The following is a 15,820-nucleotide window of genomic DNA, read 5'->3' on the forward strand; positions in this document are numbered from 1 at the left end:
AATAATTCCTAATTTCTGCTTTTTTAACTCAAACATTAGGTATAATTTCCTATAAATGTGGTTCATTGACCATAAATTCAAAAAATAACTGTAAAACTAAAGTTAATAAGTTTGTGTTACGTAGTGTTGAACGTCAAAAAAGTGAACACACTGAAAAAAAGTGTTGAAAAAAGGGACAAAAACGTAAGAAAAAATAAAAACATGGATTAAAAAGTCTCAACAAAAGTGTTGATTTTTAATTTTGACAGGAAGGGGTACAAGGGTTAAGGACACAAATAAGGATGAATCATCAGGAAAATAATGTAAAGCAACAAGTTCATGGAGTAGCTAAGTGCTGTTTGAGGGAAAAATAACAGTTTTTCATCTGTGACAAGAATAAAGAGACATACTGATAAACCTGGGGCTATTTAGACTCTGAACCAATTTATCAGGAAACATCTCCCAGAAATCCATTCATACCATCATAAAATCCAATAGCCATTATATTGTGTGGTTTTTGAGGCAACCAATCCATAGACAGGACTTGTCCACTCCTCTGATGGCGAGGGGCTTTGAAGGAGCCCAGCTTCAGTGTTAACACTCCTCGTGCCTGCACAAAGCAAGAAGGAGGAAAATGGCACTGCAGCAACGATGTAAACGGCATGGTTCACTGTCATATACATCATGTATTCCATAACCTAATGTGTAGGTGGGCAAAATCTAACAAAGTAAATAGCAAAAGAGCCACACAAACAATTTAGTAGCAGCTTACCTGGTATATCGGCCACTGTTCGCTGGCTTTTCCTGCAGAGAGGAACATTAATCACACTTGGTAAGTGTTTAATGGTAATTACTAAAACTAAGCATAGGATGCAAAGAGCATGACAATGAGCATTTCAAGAGAACAAAAAGTGTAGCGGTCACAAGTTTGGTTTTACCTCCATTGCTGCAAACATCAGTGTTGATAGGTGGAATATTTAAGCATGGAGGTTTTCAACTGTATCATCCACAGAAGGCTTAGTTTGAGGTAACCCGATCCCACAGTTGAGAATAGATCAGAGAGTGTCTATCTATTGGTATCTATCTATTATCTATCTATTCTATGGGTATCTATCTGTTACCTATCTAGTCTATGGGAATCTATCTGTTACCTATCTAGTCTATGGGAATCTATCTGTTACCTATCTATTCTATGGGTATCTATCTGTTACCTATCTAGTCTATGGGTATCTATCTGTTACCTATCTAGTCTATGGGATATATCTGTTACCTATCTAGTCTATGGGATATATCTGTTACCTATCTATTCTATGGGTATCTATCTGTTATATATCTATCTATTAGAAGGTTCTTACAAATAAGGAGTGGTTTGAAAGTAACACTGTATGACAGAAATAGATAAACTGACATGTGTGAGGACAAGAAGAAAAGTATAAAAGAGGAGTTATTCTAATGTTCAGAGACACTTTGGGTACACGTGTGTGTGTGTGTGTGTGTGTGTGTGTGTGTGTGTGTGTGTGTGTGTGTGTACCCACGGTAATCTTCCTTGTTCAATAACTGAATAAAGATGCATTTAATCCAAATTTATTGGACTCGTCATTAGTTCAGTCTCCTCCATCTTTTCTGGTCAAGATTTCCAGATATCAAGTTTTATGTAACAACATCTCAAGTGTAGCATGTGAGCAGTGAGGATCAGAGGCTCGGCTTGGCATCAGTCTCAGCTGTGTTTTATCAGCAGGGCTTGACATTAGCACCCGCCAACCCGCCAATGGGGTAGATTTTGGCAGTGGTGGGTCACTCTCAATAGCCACTAGCGGGTGGCATGCCTTTATATTGTAACCCTGGTGGCTGGAGTACTGTGCCACTGTGCCACTGTGCCACTGTGCCACAGGAACATAGCTGTGGTCCAGTGTGCTACTTTCCATATAGGCCTTTTCATATAGATAGATGTTTATAGGCCAGACGCTGTTACCCGGGGATTTCTTTGTGCTGACATTTTAAACTCTGGGCGATTTCTGAGGACTATGGTTACCTGGTCCCCTCTGCAGGTTAAATCCAGACAGCTAGCTACACTATCTGTCCAGTCTGAGTTTTCTGTTGCACATCTAAAACTACTTTTGAACGTACACATGTTCCATCAAAACAACTTCCTTCCTAAGGCTGTCCCAAGGTGATCCTGATTGGTTTACAGAAATGCCAATAAACCAAAGCACATTTTTCTCCCTGGAAGCTGTGTGGACTAGTCAGACCCTCCTCCGCACCGCTGTGGAGGACGGTCAGGCAATGAGAGACTAGAGGCATCCTGACGTGTAATGAAGTGTGGAAACATTGACTTGCAATCTATCCAATAGTTGTAGAGATGAGACGTCTGGACTAGTGTCCAGGTGTCGGACAGACAGAAGCAATGCACAAACTTAAGTTGCCATCTCTAGGCTCTCCTTCCCCTAGATGTGGGCAAAACATTGCTGGATGTTAAGCACCACTTTAGAAGTAATTCTGCCGTGCCTGGCTTGACAATCACTGTTGTGTTTAATAGATGTAAAATCCAATAACAAAAAAAAGGTGTCAGACTGTTCCCCATCATTAGTTTCCTCTCCTCCTCCAGTTTACTGAGAGTTCAGATCAATACATTGTCCTCCTCACTCTTCAGCACCTTCCATAAACTCACCTCAGCCTCAGAAAAACACACACACTCGTACTTTTCTAAAAGAATAGAAAGTCCTAAATCAAGTCCTAATCTTTTAGCTGTCCCAGACCAACGTTCAGACCCTGAGTGAACCCAAGTTTGCGGTAAGTGGAAATACTCGGGCTATCCAGCGTGGGATCACAACCCTGAGCTGCAGGTCTTAACTGCTCACCAGTCAACACAAGTTACTAAAGTGACTGCAGAATCAATAGTGTTAATACATATTTTTGACAACCTCTCTCCTTCTCAGTCCTAAATTCCTCTCTTCTTTTCTTCTCAGTTACAAACATACAGGTACCTGCATTTACTTTTCATAAAATTACTCGATAAAGAAGTTGTGCTAACACACTTGTCCATCATTCTCCATTTTTAACATGCAGCAGCAGCCATATTTTATGACCTGGAGCTTGACAAACATGTCAATAGACCATAGACCAGTGCTGGTTTTTATTTAAGTACAAAAATGAAAATATTATCTTAGAAGTAAAAGCCCTGCATCCAAAATCTTACTTGAGTATAAGTACAAAAGTATCAGCATCAAACTATACTTAAAGTAACAAAAGTAAAAGTGCTCATTTTGCATAACTGCCCATTTCAGAATAATATACATTATATCATTGGATTATAATTATTGATGCATTAATGTGTGAGTAGTCTTGCACTGCCAAACCTACCTCCACAGCGCTGTGAAGTAAGGTCTGGCTACACCACACATACATCCCAGGATGGGAGAAAATGTTGCATTTCTTTAAACCAATCACAATCAACGTGGGAAAGGCGCAGAGACAATGGTTCTGCAGAAGAGGCGGATGTTCCAGCAATTATCCTGGAAATTAATGTTGTTGATCCAGACTAATTGTAAGTGTAAGTATCAGTAATGTTGCAGCTGGGAAAGGTGGAGCTATTTATTTATTATTTTACATACTGCTGGGTATCTTGATCTAAAGATATCAAATAAATGTAGTGGAGTAAAAAGTATAAAATATAATGTATAAAGTAGCGCAAATTGCAAATACTCTGTAAAGTACAAGAACCTCAAAATTGCACTGAAGTACAGTTGCTGAGTAAATGAGTAAAAAAGTCACTTTCCACTTCCACCACTGAAAACAAGAAGACTAGTATGCGGTTAAGCAGAGATGTGTACATTACCACAGCTCCACAACCAGGCCCTGGATGAAAGGTAATGACGAGTATTTGCTCAGTGTGGTATAACTGATGACGGTAATTAGCCTGCATTACACAGACTTTTATTGTGTTAAAGTGGCAATAAATTAACATTAATACAGCCGATGTTACCCTCGTATTAGTCTGGCATTGCCAGACCATCATTCACGGCCCTGCGGAGGAGGGTCTGACTAGTCCACATGGAATTCCAGGATGGGAGTAAAAACACAATCTGGTTTATTGGCATTTCTATAAACCAATCACAATCACCTTGGGTGACGGTGCCTTTACTAAACGGCCGCGGGAAGGAACTTGTTTTGGTGGAACATGTGTATGTTTAAAAGTAGTTTTAGTCGTGCGAGAGAAAACTCCAAATGGACAGATAGTCTAGCTAGCTGTCTGGATTTACCCCGCAGAGATCTGAGGACCAGGTAAGCATAGTCCTCAGAAATCAGCTGGGGGTTAGAGCGCCAACACAAAGAAAGCAGAAGTAAACGGACATTCGGTGCAATTTCCAGCTGTACCGGAGGAATCTCGGAAATGTAACGTTGAACTATTAAAAACTATTCCCGCTGTTAACGATAAACCCAACTTTACCAACAAACACTTTAAACTCTAAACCGAACATAATCTTAGCATTTGGCGTTGACTGAAGACTGATAACAGACTGGTTCTTGTGGTAAATTAAAGTACAGCACACACTAAAGCTCTTTATCATGCCCCTCCCCCCCCTTACCAATCCCAAATGAGTCCTTGGTGATTGACAGAGTAGGAATACAAGAAGTGTCAGCCGCTACAGCTAAAATTCATAGCTTCCAACACTAACAACTGGCTAGGTGATGCATCTTCTTTGTCATTTCAATTATAGATCCTTGTCTGATGGAGAATGGCGTTGTAAATTATGTGTGTTCACTACGCAGCCTCCCATTCTCCATCTCCCCCCCCTCTTCTTCCTCCAATTCTGCAGCTTTAACCACCTCCTCTACCTCATTCATTCTGGTCACCAGACAGACAAAAGCCATGAAGCCATTTATAATTATCTCACAGACACACAGACACACACAGACACACACACAGACAGACACACAGACAGACACACACACACACACAGACACACACACACACAGACACACACACACACACACACAGACACACACAGACACACACACACAGACACACACACACACACACACAACGACACACACACCACACAACACACACACACACACAGACACACAGACACACACAGACACACACAGACACACACAGTTAGTGCTCATGATGCCTAAAAGAAACAAGAAGCTATACGACAATTCAGTGGTCATTTTTCAACTGGTTAAATTTACCTTTCTCCGTCTGCAACCCTCCCCCGCCTCTCGGGGGTCAGCTCTAAATGAATTTCCTGTCTGCCCTCGACAGTCCAACTGATGAAGGGTATTTTTCAGCCCGCAGAATAATCTCCACGTCAGCAGCTCAAAATTACATGCGACTGCGGAGTTATTTGTTGAAAGCCTCCAGAAATACACATCCGACCTGCAATCACCCAAATAGTTTGGTGAATTATTATTATTATTATTTTTTTTTAAATAGTTCAGGTAATGTGCTTCTACTCTTAGATAAAGCTTCATAGATACAACATATTGTTAATTTTAACCTTACATACAGTCTTTGGCTTTAATAGTGAATCCTTGGATTCATTTTTGTTGTATTTTTGTGTATATGTATTACTCTAGCCTGCCAACATTTGATAATTTTCTCTAAAAACTATGCTTGCAAGAAATTGTGGCTATGATGCTCTTCAAAAGCTCAGTATTAGTCCAAGTCCAAGTCTCTCTCTGCAGTTGTGTGTGTGTGTGTGTGTGTGTGTGTGTGTGTGTGTGTGTGTGTGTGTGTGTGTGTTTAGGAGACAGCATCTTCAAATGTGAGTGCTCTGCAACCTTTCTATCCAATACCAATAAGCAATGTTAGGAAGCAGGGGGCGGATGGAGTAGCTCTTTGGAAGCTGGACCCAATGACCCATGGCCACAAAATAAAATGGAAACCAGGGGCCATGAAGCAATGGGGTTGAGGAGAAAAAGAAAATGGAAATGTCAGGTTTTATATGGCTTTTTATGCCCATACTGGACTGGAGTTCTTTCTTCATTGTAAAACCAAGTCAAGTGTAACATAGGGGAGTCTGTTGTTACCCAATATGCTGTATTTAATTTAAATATTAACACATGAATGACTCTGCATAAGATCTTCTATAACGTAGGGCCCTGTGATATCCGGGATGCGGAAAATGCGGACGGAACCACGAAATCTATACTTGAAAAACGGAAATCTCTTGTACACGCAGGGAATTTGCATATATTTTGTAGACATATTAAATAAACAATTTTTGTTTAAAAAGCCTTCTCATTTCTCAGTTTAAAACAACCAGCGTAGAAAGGTCTCTACCTAAACCGTGGCCAAATGGCACTGTTAAACATGTTGCCTAGTAACCATACGTCCTCATGTTTACGTTGAGTTTGTCAAAAAAAAAAATGTCAAAGCGAGTGGATCTTGACAAGCAAATAATGGCAAAAAAAATGTAAGAAACTTTCAATTGACTGACCGTGGTATAATGAAATGTGTGATTATTTTTAATGTGTGTTTTACTAAAATGCTATATGATCTTAGCCTGGTGCAGTCTCTCTTCAGATTAGCCTGTACCGCTCGGCAGACACAGACCAGACAGATAAACACACACACACACACACACACACACACACACACACACACTTATATATGTAAGCAGGTTTCTGTGTATGATGGATGTGGCAGATAAACTCGCCATTAATCTCATTCCCCCAGTCTATCAGCAGCTGACTCAGTGATCTGAACGGACCAGGCCAACGGCTCCAGCATCTATAACGTCAGCACATACTCCCATTCCTGAAGAGCATCATGTGTGTGTGTTTTTAAGTCAGCTGCACAGTTTGATAGAGCCCCGAGCACAGACACACAAGGAGACATGGGGTCTCCATGGATGCTTACTGAATACGAGATTGAGACCAGTTAATGAAGCCCGTGTCTGATATGATGGATATGAGACCGTGTGACTGATTACTCACTTAAATCAGGTTGTGTTTGAACGCCTCTAGTCTGAAATGTGACTGGAGCTTAAACAGTTAGCAATTACAAAAAGCGGCAAGTCGGACCACAGAAAATGATTAAGCAACTATTTCGGTAAACAATAAATTGTTTTAGCCCCTTTTATCAGAAATGCCTGAAACTATTAATTGATTCCAGCTTCTCTGTTGTGAGAATTTGCCATTTTCCCCGGTTCTATAAAAAAAACGGAGTTTCTTAACCCTTATGCTGTCTTCCCATTAACCATGAAGTTGTTCTTCCAGGTCAACATTGAAAATGAACATTTTTTTGTGCTTTTCTGATGTTTTTGTCGCTTTCTCTGATTTATTTGCCACTTTTTACATGCTTTTGGTTCTTTTTCTTTTAAAACCTGAGCTGGTTTAATAACAGGTTTTACACTTATTCTTGGAATTCAAGGTCAATAAACCTCATTTATATCAAATTATACGTATGTTTTTAGTTAAAAAGGCAGAAATTATGAATTATTTTGACTAATAGTTAAGATCAGAGGATGCTGAGTGGATTTCAGATGGGTAGATGTCAAAGTTATAAGATTAAATAAAACACCCCAAAAATTCAATGAAAGTTATTATTCATTTTACCTGGAGAGTGTTGTATAGAATCATCCATGTTATTTTTGGGCAATTTGGTTAAAAGAAATCCATATTTCTGATTCTGGTCAATTTGACCCGAGGACAACACCAGGGTTAAAAAAGGTTTTTGGATGTTGGTCGGACATAACAAGCAATTTGAAGACGTCTTCCTGGGTTTTTGGGAAGCTGTGACGACCATTTGTTACACTATTTTCAGACATATAATGTTTTATTTCTGACATTATATTTTATAGTCGACATCTTCAGAATCATTAGGTCCCGCTGCTTCTCTCGACCTCTCACTGGCTTAATGCTGGGCTCTGGATATCAAATGTGTTTGATTACAGTTTCGTGGCAATTCCGAATATCTGAGCCAACAAATGGAGCCACATTACGCAGAATCACTCGCTAGGGTGCATGGTGCTTCAAAGTCACTATGGCGCCTGCTAAAAGCTCCTATTCTCAGACTCTACTCTCGCCTTCTACTGGACTGAATATGAATGGGAACTTAGAAGGATGTGTTATTGTAAATGAATAAGGACAAATCCATCCCTATTTGTTACTTAGAATTTTATTTGCATCCTGTTAAACATGTCGTTTCTGTTGTGGTGGGTGAAGAAATAGAGTAAGGGAGGTGTTCAACACACTGCAGTAAAGCTAATGTCGAAGTGAGCGGTTGGCTGGGGTTTAGCGATATGTGAACAAATCCATAGTCCAGCTGTTAATTTTTACAATGCCGCCATGATCCAAAAAGCACGAATAAGCACAGTGCTTCACTGCAGTCCTGTACAGCAGGAATCAGGTCTACAACATGTTGACTCCAGGGTTTAGAAAAGGCAACACTGCCCTCTACTGAACACAGGACACATTTTCTGGACGGTTCGAATCTGGTCATTTTTACAGTTGGGGAAAGCTATGACACCTCCTATGTCACTGTTACAATACAAGTAACTGACAATACAAGTAACACAAATGTGAAGTTTCCCAGTCTTACCAGAGTTGGCTTGCTTCCTGTTGCGGTGCAGAGCGTCAGGGTGGGGCAGGCTGTAAATGGTGACCACACCAGTGGAGGTGGCGACTGCCAGAAGACCCAGTCGGGGCAGGAAAGGAGCCTTTTGGGGCAGGGGATTGTAAATGTTTTAATATTGTGTATTTAACATATTGTCACAGCATTCCAGACTGAATATGTGAAAACGGGCTTTCAAAAACTCATGTTGGTGGATCACCTTTCTGCCACAGCTGGGAAGCTCCCAGCCTCCAGCAGGACACCACTTCAGTTGCCAGATGAAGCCTTTGTCCTGGGCCAAGCCGTAGGCAAAGGCTGGCTGGGAGTCCGGTCTGCAGAGACAGAGGGGAATAAAAGAGACAGCATTACAATATATCATACTAAACTAGAATGGCACCTGGGAGCAGCACAGACCTAAATAAATAATAAATAAATAAACTTCCAACCATGATGTTGCCAATTCTACAACAATGCATCAGTCGCCTGTGCAGCAAAACAATCATAGAAGCCAAAATAAATGAAAGGTATAGAAGCCAAAAAAAAAAACAAAGCGCCCACTTCCTCTGTACCTGCTGTTGTACTCCAGCATGCCCAGGTCCCACAACTGAATGAGTCCAGATCCAGAGTACATCTTGTTGACATAGTGCTGGTCGTCCATCCCTCGATGGCAGGCCAGAGCGAGGTACTGGGATGCCGGAGCACCGTCAGGCGTAGGACACCACTCCATGGCCCAGACCGGCCCACCTGCATACAGCAGCATGTCCCAGCGATCCGGGTGAGAAGGCACTGCTGTGAACCTGGCCAGCAACAGAAAGACACAGAAAGGCTTTTCAAAACTTGGAACAAATAAAGGATTTTGCTTTAATAAAATACCATATTGGTTGTTTAAAATGTCACTAAACTAACAGCAAAACACCGTTTTACTTTATTACAGATCTCCCCTAAAACAAACCGATGAAAACAATGATCTAGAGCAGGATTTTAAATCAATGCCTTTAGCCCAGTACTAACCAGCGCATTCATTCAGCAGAAGAACCTGCGCTGAAACCCAAACCAGAACCTAATCAGGGGTGTCAGGGAGCTCAATAACAAAAGATGGCTGCATCAATGAGAAACATACATATGTTATCATTCTCTGGTGTCCGATAGAGGGACCAAAGTAATAAATGAAGAAATAATACTTGCATATCTACAACATTAAGGAGTCATTTAGTGTGGAACAAAATCTTCCTGAGGATTCTTAAGCCACACATTTGTCAAGTAAAGTGATACATTCTGGATTACATTTGTTTTTATTGAGATATATATATATATATATATATATATATAAAACTTAGATGATGCTGCCTCTAACCTGCTGAGTCTCTGCAGATGCGTCTCCTCCTTACTGAGGCCTTCTCTAGACACTCTGAAAGCAGCTGACTGAAGCTCCTGAGGCAGGTATCTCTCCATATCACTGAATAACACATTAGACACACAAAGCTTTCATACTGTCATTAACTTATACGATGGAAGTTTGATGCTTTATCAGCATTCATACAACCCATGTTAGGGTTGTTACATACCTCAAATGTCTAATAGTTAAATTACCAAGTGTTAAACGAGATATTTTAATAAGACACTTGTGCTTCTAGTTGGTTAAATAGGTTCTGTTGCTACAAATCGCACATTTCAGTGATATAGTGCAGTGATGATGGTGTCTCAGTATAAAACAACAAACAAACTCACCACGTCTATTAAAAGTTTAGTGATACAAAAAGATGATCAGCTTTGAAAAAGAATCAGCTGTTGACAGCTACTCTTACCTCGGAGCTAAAAATGTCCAACATGGCTTCCTGAGGTTAGATGTGTCAGTGCATAAAATCAATAAAAGCAGTAAAATTAAAGGAAGATTGGCCACTATGGTAACTTATTAAGTTTATGTATTTGAAGAGCAGTATGTTAAGTGTTTCACAATAAAAAATAAAGCATTTAAATATAGAAAAACAGTGGCCGGGTTGGCTTAGTTGGTGGAGCAGGTGTACATTTACACAGAAAGTAATGCCTTGACGCCGAGGTCAAAGATTCGAGTCCGACCTGTGATGATTTCCTGCATGTTGTCCCCTTTCTCATCTGACTGTCCAGTCTGTTAAAGCAGGAAAAGCCCCCCCACCCAAAAAATAGATAAAAACAGACTAGATGCCTTCATAAGTCCCCAGACTGTTTTATATTAAAGCATTTCTTTAATTTGGATAGTGATAACTTGGAGAGAGAAAGAAAAGGCAGCAGAGAGAGAGAGAGAGAGGGGATGACATGTATCTGCGGTAAGGACATTGATACGTGGTGTGTACGCTCCACCAGGTGAGCTACCGGGACGCCCCACAGCCTGCTTCTTATCACCAGGTGAGCTACCGGGACGCCCCACAGCCTGCTTCTTATCACCAGGTGAGCTACCGGGACGCCCCACAGCCTGCTTCTTATCACCAGGTGAGCTACCGGGACGCCCCACAGCCTGCTTCTTATCACCAGGTGAGCTACCGGGACGCCCCACAGCCTGCTTCTTACAGAACACTGGGTTAATTTACAGGTGACAAAGGTTAAAGGTTAACTACCTTTGTGGTACAGGGTGCCAGTGACTGCTGGAGGGGACCCACTCTGGGAACACCCAGCTGCTGTAGTGCTCCTCTCGGCTGGAACACACACACACACACACACACACACACACACACACACACACACACACACACACACACAAAACCACAACACCACACACACACACACAAACACAAACACCCACAACACACAAAATCAACACACACACACACACACACACACACACACACACACACACACACACACAGCTGCTGCAGGATTTATCAACATCAACTGAATGTAATGACCTTGGCTAGCACCTAGTTTTCTTCAGACAGGTTTCTTCAAATTAAATTCCTCTCTAACATTCTCTGTTGGTAGAACAACCACAGCCAGACGGCCACGGTGATTAAAGATACTTACAACTTCTTGGTCGTGTCAGTGGATTCGCAAACTACATTCATGGCGCTGGCGACGAGGCCGTTGGCGGCTTTCTTTTTCGAGCCTCCCTGGAAGGGAAAAAGGAGATTAGAGGAGTTTAATGATTCCCTTTCTGATTTTTTATTCCTCGCTGTTCTGTAACAGTTCTGCAGAGATCTACATTTTGTCCTAAAGATTTTTTTATTTTAAGTTAGTAATAATGATGATTCATTCTTTCAAACTACTAACCTGTCTGTTGACGTGGAAAGCTCCTGGACTTCTTCCACCTGCCCCCAAATCTGAATCTGAATCTGAGTCCTCTGCTTCTTCCTCTTCCTCTTCTTCTTCCACGTCCTCATCTTCTTCAACACCTGGAACAAAGTCCTCATCTTCTGCAGCATCAGAGTCAGAGGCAGGACGTTTCCTCTTTCGGCCTTTAGTCACTGCAGGAACAGGAGGAAGAGTAAGACAGAGGACAGTGCATGTATGGGTGGCAGTAGCTCAGTCCATAGGGAGTTGGGTTGGGAACCGGAGGGTCAATGGTTCAAATCCCGTATGGACCCAAAAAGTTGGGAGCGTGGATTGGTGGTGGAGAGATGCCAGTTCACCTCTGGGCACTGCCAGGTGCCTTGAGCAAGGCACCGTACCCCCCGACCGCTCAGGGCGCTGGTTCAGTGGCAGCCACTCACTCTGACATCTCTCCATGTATAGTGCATGTATAGGTCTGAGCATGTGTGTGTATTTCAGGCCTGTGTGTGAGTACTAACAAAAAGTGTGTACACAGAGTGCAGTACAGTAATTTCCCCATTGGGGACTAATAAACAAATTATCTTATCTTATCTTATGACAGTATGGGAGATCAGACTGATCTCATGAAATGGCGTATGTACGACACGCCAGTTCGTATGCCATCATTATGTTATCAAGACGCATTCTCACTTTTTTAGCGGTTTTCACGCCGTTTGGCATCTATGGATTGGTTAAAGCACTGGACTTTCACCCAGGAGCCCGGGGACCCGTGTTACGTTTCCTTATCACGCGTCACGTTTGCTAAACTCAATCGTTGCTTTCTTCTTGCGATAGCACGCCTCGTAGAGCGTATGTTTCCGTGCGCTGTATACACCGTTTACGTACATGCGGGTCTGTATACAGTGTAGACTTACACGCATCAAGTTAACACGGCACTTGGCTTAAGAAATTGGGCGTGTATGTATACGCAAAGTCATGATATCACGTTGGGGAGATTGAGGAATGACGCGCAACAAAAGGTTCAAAGGCCGGACTTAAACCCAGGGCATTATTTATACTTTTTTTTTTTTTTTGTCTATGCTATATTAACTTATTTTGGTGCTTTTTACAATGTTTTTGGTGCTTTTTTCAAACGTTTTGTCCTTCTTTTCAACTTTCTTTTTTATTAATGGTCAATAAACCTAATTTAAATGGCATTATACCAAATTTTTGAGTTTATAAAAAAGCATATATATATATATTATTTTGACTGGTAGTTTAGTTCAGAGACTGTTCAGTGAGTCACGGACTGGTTTATGTCAACATTTAGTCAGGATGTGGTTTTAAAACCCTTTTAAATTTCTTATTTCACTGTAATGAAATTGAATAAAACAACCAAAAAATTCAATGGAGGTAATCGTTAATTTTACCTGTGAAGAATGTTTTATGGATTGCATACAACATACAAGCATGCCTCCGAGCTATTTTGGGGTCTTTTAGTTGAAAGAAACCCATATTTCTGACATAAAGAACTTTGAAAACAGGTCAAATTTGACCCGAGGACAACAACAGGGTTAAACGAACAGAGTTGGTTAAAGACACCCTATGAGATCTGATTTCAGTAAAGTGTAATTCCAGCAGCACTCCCACTGTACCTCTGCGTCCTTTCTGCTCTTTGAGCGAGTGTTTGCAAGTGACATCATCGGCGTCTTCGGCCTGGGAACCTGACTCATCATTGGGATGACTCAGCGCTTCTTTTGCAAAAATGTGAAGGTACTTCAATGCCCTGGGGAAATTTTGTAAAAAAAACAAAAACAACAACATGCAATACAGGATTAAATTGCCCTGTGAAAAATAGTATGCACGCATGGAGAACGTTGGATAAATGTCTGAAACCGCTGGATGTTCTCAAAGCATCAAAATGTTTATAGTTCCAACCCAACCCTGCAATCTACGTATAAATGACTTTTTAAGGCTATACAAAGATAGATAGGTAGATAGATAGATATTTTTTATCCCCGTAAAATGGGAAATTATAGTGTTACAGCAGCAAAATATCAGTCACACAGCACAAAATATAAATATAAAGGAAATACTGTACAATATATATATATACATTCAATACACATGAAATAAAAAGCACCACCAAAGCCACATCAAAGTTAATATGAGCATCAAAACTAACTAAATGACTTTGCTCAGATCTAATGATCGTATGACTGTAGCTGGCCCCCAGTGGACTCCTTTAGCAAGTTGTGTCTGTATGTTTCTTGAGCGTTATTTATTTATCATATGCTCTAGACTTTTCAACATATTAGACACAGATATGAAAATAATGATCCAAAATAATCCCAAATTGCATTTTCTTGAGGGAGTAACCCTAACCCCCCCCCCCGCCAAATACCCTCCCCTTAGTATTCCACAGACCCAGGGGAAACACTGGTATGTATCCTTTTATTGAATGTAATGACTTCATGTCACTTACGCTTTAGCAGCTCCTCTCCTGTGGCGGCCACTCGCCGTGGTCTCCTCCGGTTCCCCTTGAGCCTCCTGACATGGCGATTCTGGATCTGGTTCCGGTGCCGGCTGCTTCCTCACATACTTTCTCTTTGGCTTTGGTGTCCCGTTTTCCTGCTGCACGGCGTCTACAATGCCACCCTCCCCAGTTGCGAGTCCCCCATCGGTGGTAGGAGTTTTTTTGGCAGGAGTTCTTTTGGTGCAAGTCTTTTTAGTCGGGGTCTTCTTGGCCGGAGTCTTTTTTTTGGGGGTCTTCCTGGCTGGAGTCTTTTTAGTCGGGGTCTTCCTGGCTCTCACGGCCTTTTCAGGAGTTTCCTGAGAGGTTTTGCCTTCAGGCTCTTTTTCCCCATCTTCAGTCTGTTGTGTGGCATTCTTAGCTTTCCCCCTCTTTGCCGGAGTCTTTTTAGAAGCTGCTTCTGGGCTCTTTCTACGTTGCTTTTGCCCCTCTTTGCCCCCATACAGGCCATCAGTTTCATATTCTGAATATTTTGGATTAACCTTCCGTTGCCGTCCTTTGGAGCTGGGTGATAAATTGCAACACTGCTTTGACAACTTCTCCGGCCCTGCAAAGAAAGGGATGTTTCACTTTACAGGTGTAAAGTACAAAGTATAAACGGAAATCTATAAAATGAAATACAGATGTATTGAAAAGACAATTAAAAGAATGTATTTTCACCAAGAGGACCACGTGCACAAACCTATCTTCACAACTATCTCGCTAAATGTTGCTCTTACAAAATAGAAACAAAACCTGGGAAATGATAATTTATAATCTAGAAGGTGTTATTGGGAAAGTGAGCACAATCGAGTTATTCATGCAAAATTGAACTTGCGATTTTGTGCAAATTAGTGGATTATTTTTGTTCTCAAATTAACCGTTTGTGCGCACAAATCAACTCACGCTCTTGAATTAAAAGCTTTGAGCACACAACATAACTACATAATGTTAAAAAAAGTATTGTGTACATTCCAATGGGATGTCAAAGATGTTGTATAATGGGCATAATCCAAAGTTGTATTCATGTATATCCATGCACAAAATAAACACCGAAAAGTTCTGCATTAAATCCGAGCCGTTTCAGCATCGGTTTGTCAGTGACCACAATGGCTTACAGTTAAAATATGGACAAAAGACTATCAAAATCTGACCTCGTTGCTTGATTTGAAGGCCTGTGTCAAGGTTAACATAAATAGGCCTATCAAAACATTACTATTGGGTTCTATTGTTGCACTACTTACTTTTAATCATAGTGATAATTGCTAAAGAAATCCATAGACTTTGATAAAAGTAACCAGTACCTGGGTGATATGGAGAAAATCAAATGTCACAATATTTGTATACAAATACCTTGATATCAACACCGCAATGATATTGTAGTGATGACTATTGGTGCTTTCACAAATATTTTACAACACAATGAGATTTTTGATAAATAATCATCAGTAATGTGGCGATAATGACTGAAGGAAAATAATAGAACAGCTAGAATAGTCTAGTAAATTCAGAAAATGACAACTTTACTGTATAGTAGCCTATAAAAC

General features: G+C 40.9%; 1 protein-coding gene across 2 annotated transcripts in view; it reads right to left on the reverse strand.

The window, feature by feature from the left end:
- Positions 1-15,820, reverse strand: part of gtf3c2 (general transcription factor IIIC, polypeptide 2, beta) — a 29,699-nt gene that overhangs the window by 12,258 nt on the left and 1,621 nt on the right. For both annotated transcript variants that reach the window (XM_032542726.1, XM_032542725.1), the window contains exons 3-13: positions 14,247-14,841; positions 13,417-13,547; positions 11,783-11,976; positions 11,537-11,622; positions 11,134-11,211; positions 9,897-9,998; positions 9,112-9,339; positions 8,763-8,874; positions 8,531-8,648; positions 752-783; positions 460-589 (exon numbers count right to left, since the gene is read on the reverse strand). In XM_032542726.1, the coding sequence (XP_032398617.1) occupies positions 460-589; positions 752-783; positions 8,531-8,648; positions 8,763-8,874; positions 9,112-9,339; positions 9,897-9,998; positions 11,134-11,211; positions 11,537-11,622; positions 11,783-11,976; positions 13,417-13,547; positions 14,247-14,841 (1,806 nt within the window). The remainder of the gene's footprint in view (positions 1-459; positions 590-751; positions 784-8,530; positions 8,649-8,762; positions 8,875-9,111; positions 9,340-9,896; positions 9,999-11,133; positions 11,212-11,536; positions 11,623-11,782; positions 11,977-13,416; positions 13,548-14,246; positions 14,842-15,820) is intronic.

The sequence above is a fragment of the Etheostoma spectabile genome, chromosome 18, assembly GCF_008692095.1.
Source record: "Etheostoma spectabile isolate EspeVRDwgs_2016 chromosome 18, UIUC_Espe_1.0, whole genome shotgun sequence".
In the NCBI taxonomy this organism is placed as follows: Eukaryota; Metazoa; Chordata; class Actinopteri; order Perciformes; family Percidae; genus Etheostoma; species Etheostoma spectabile.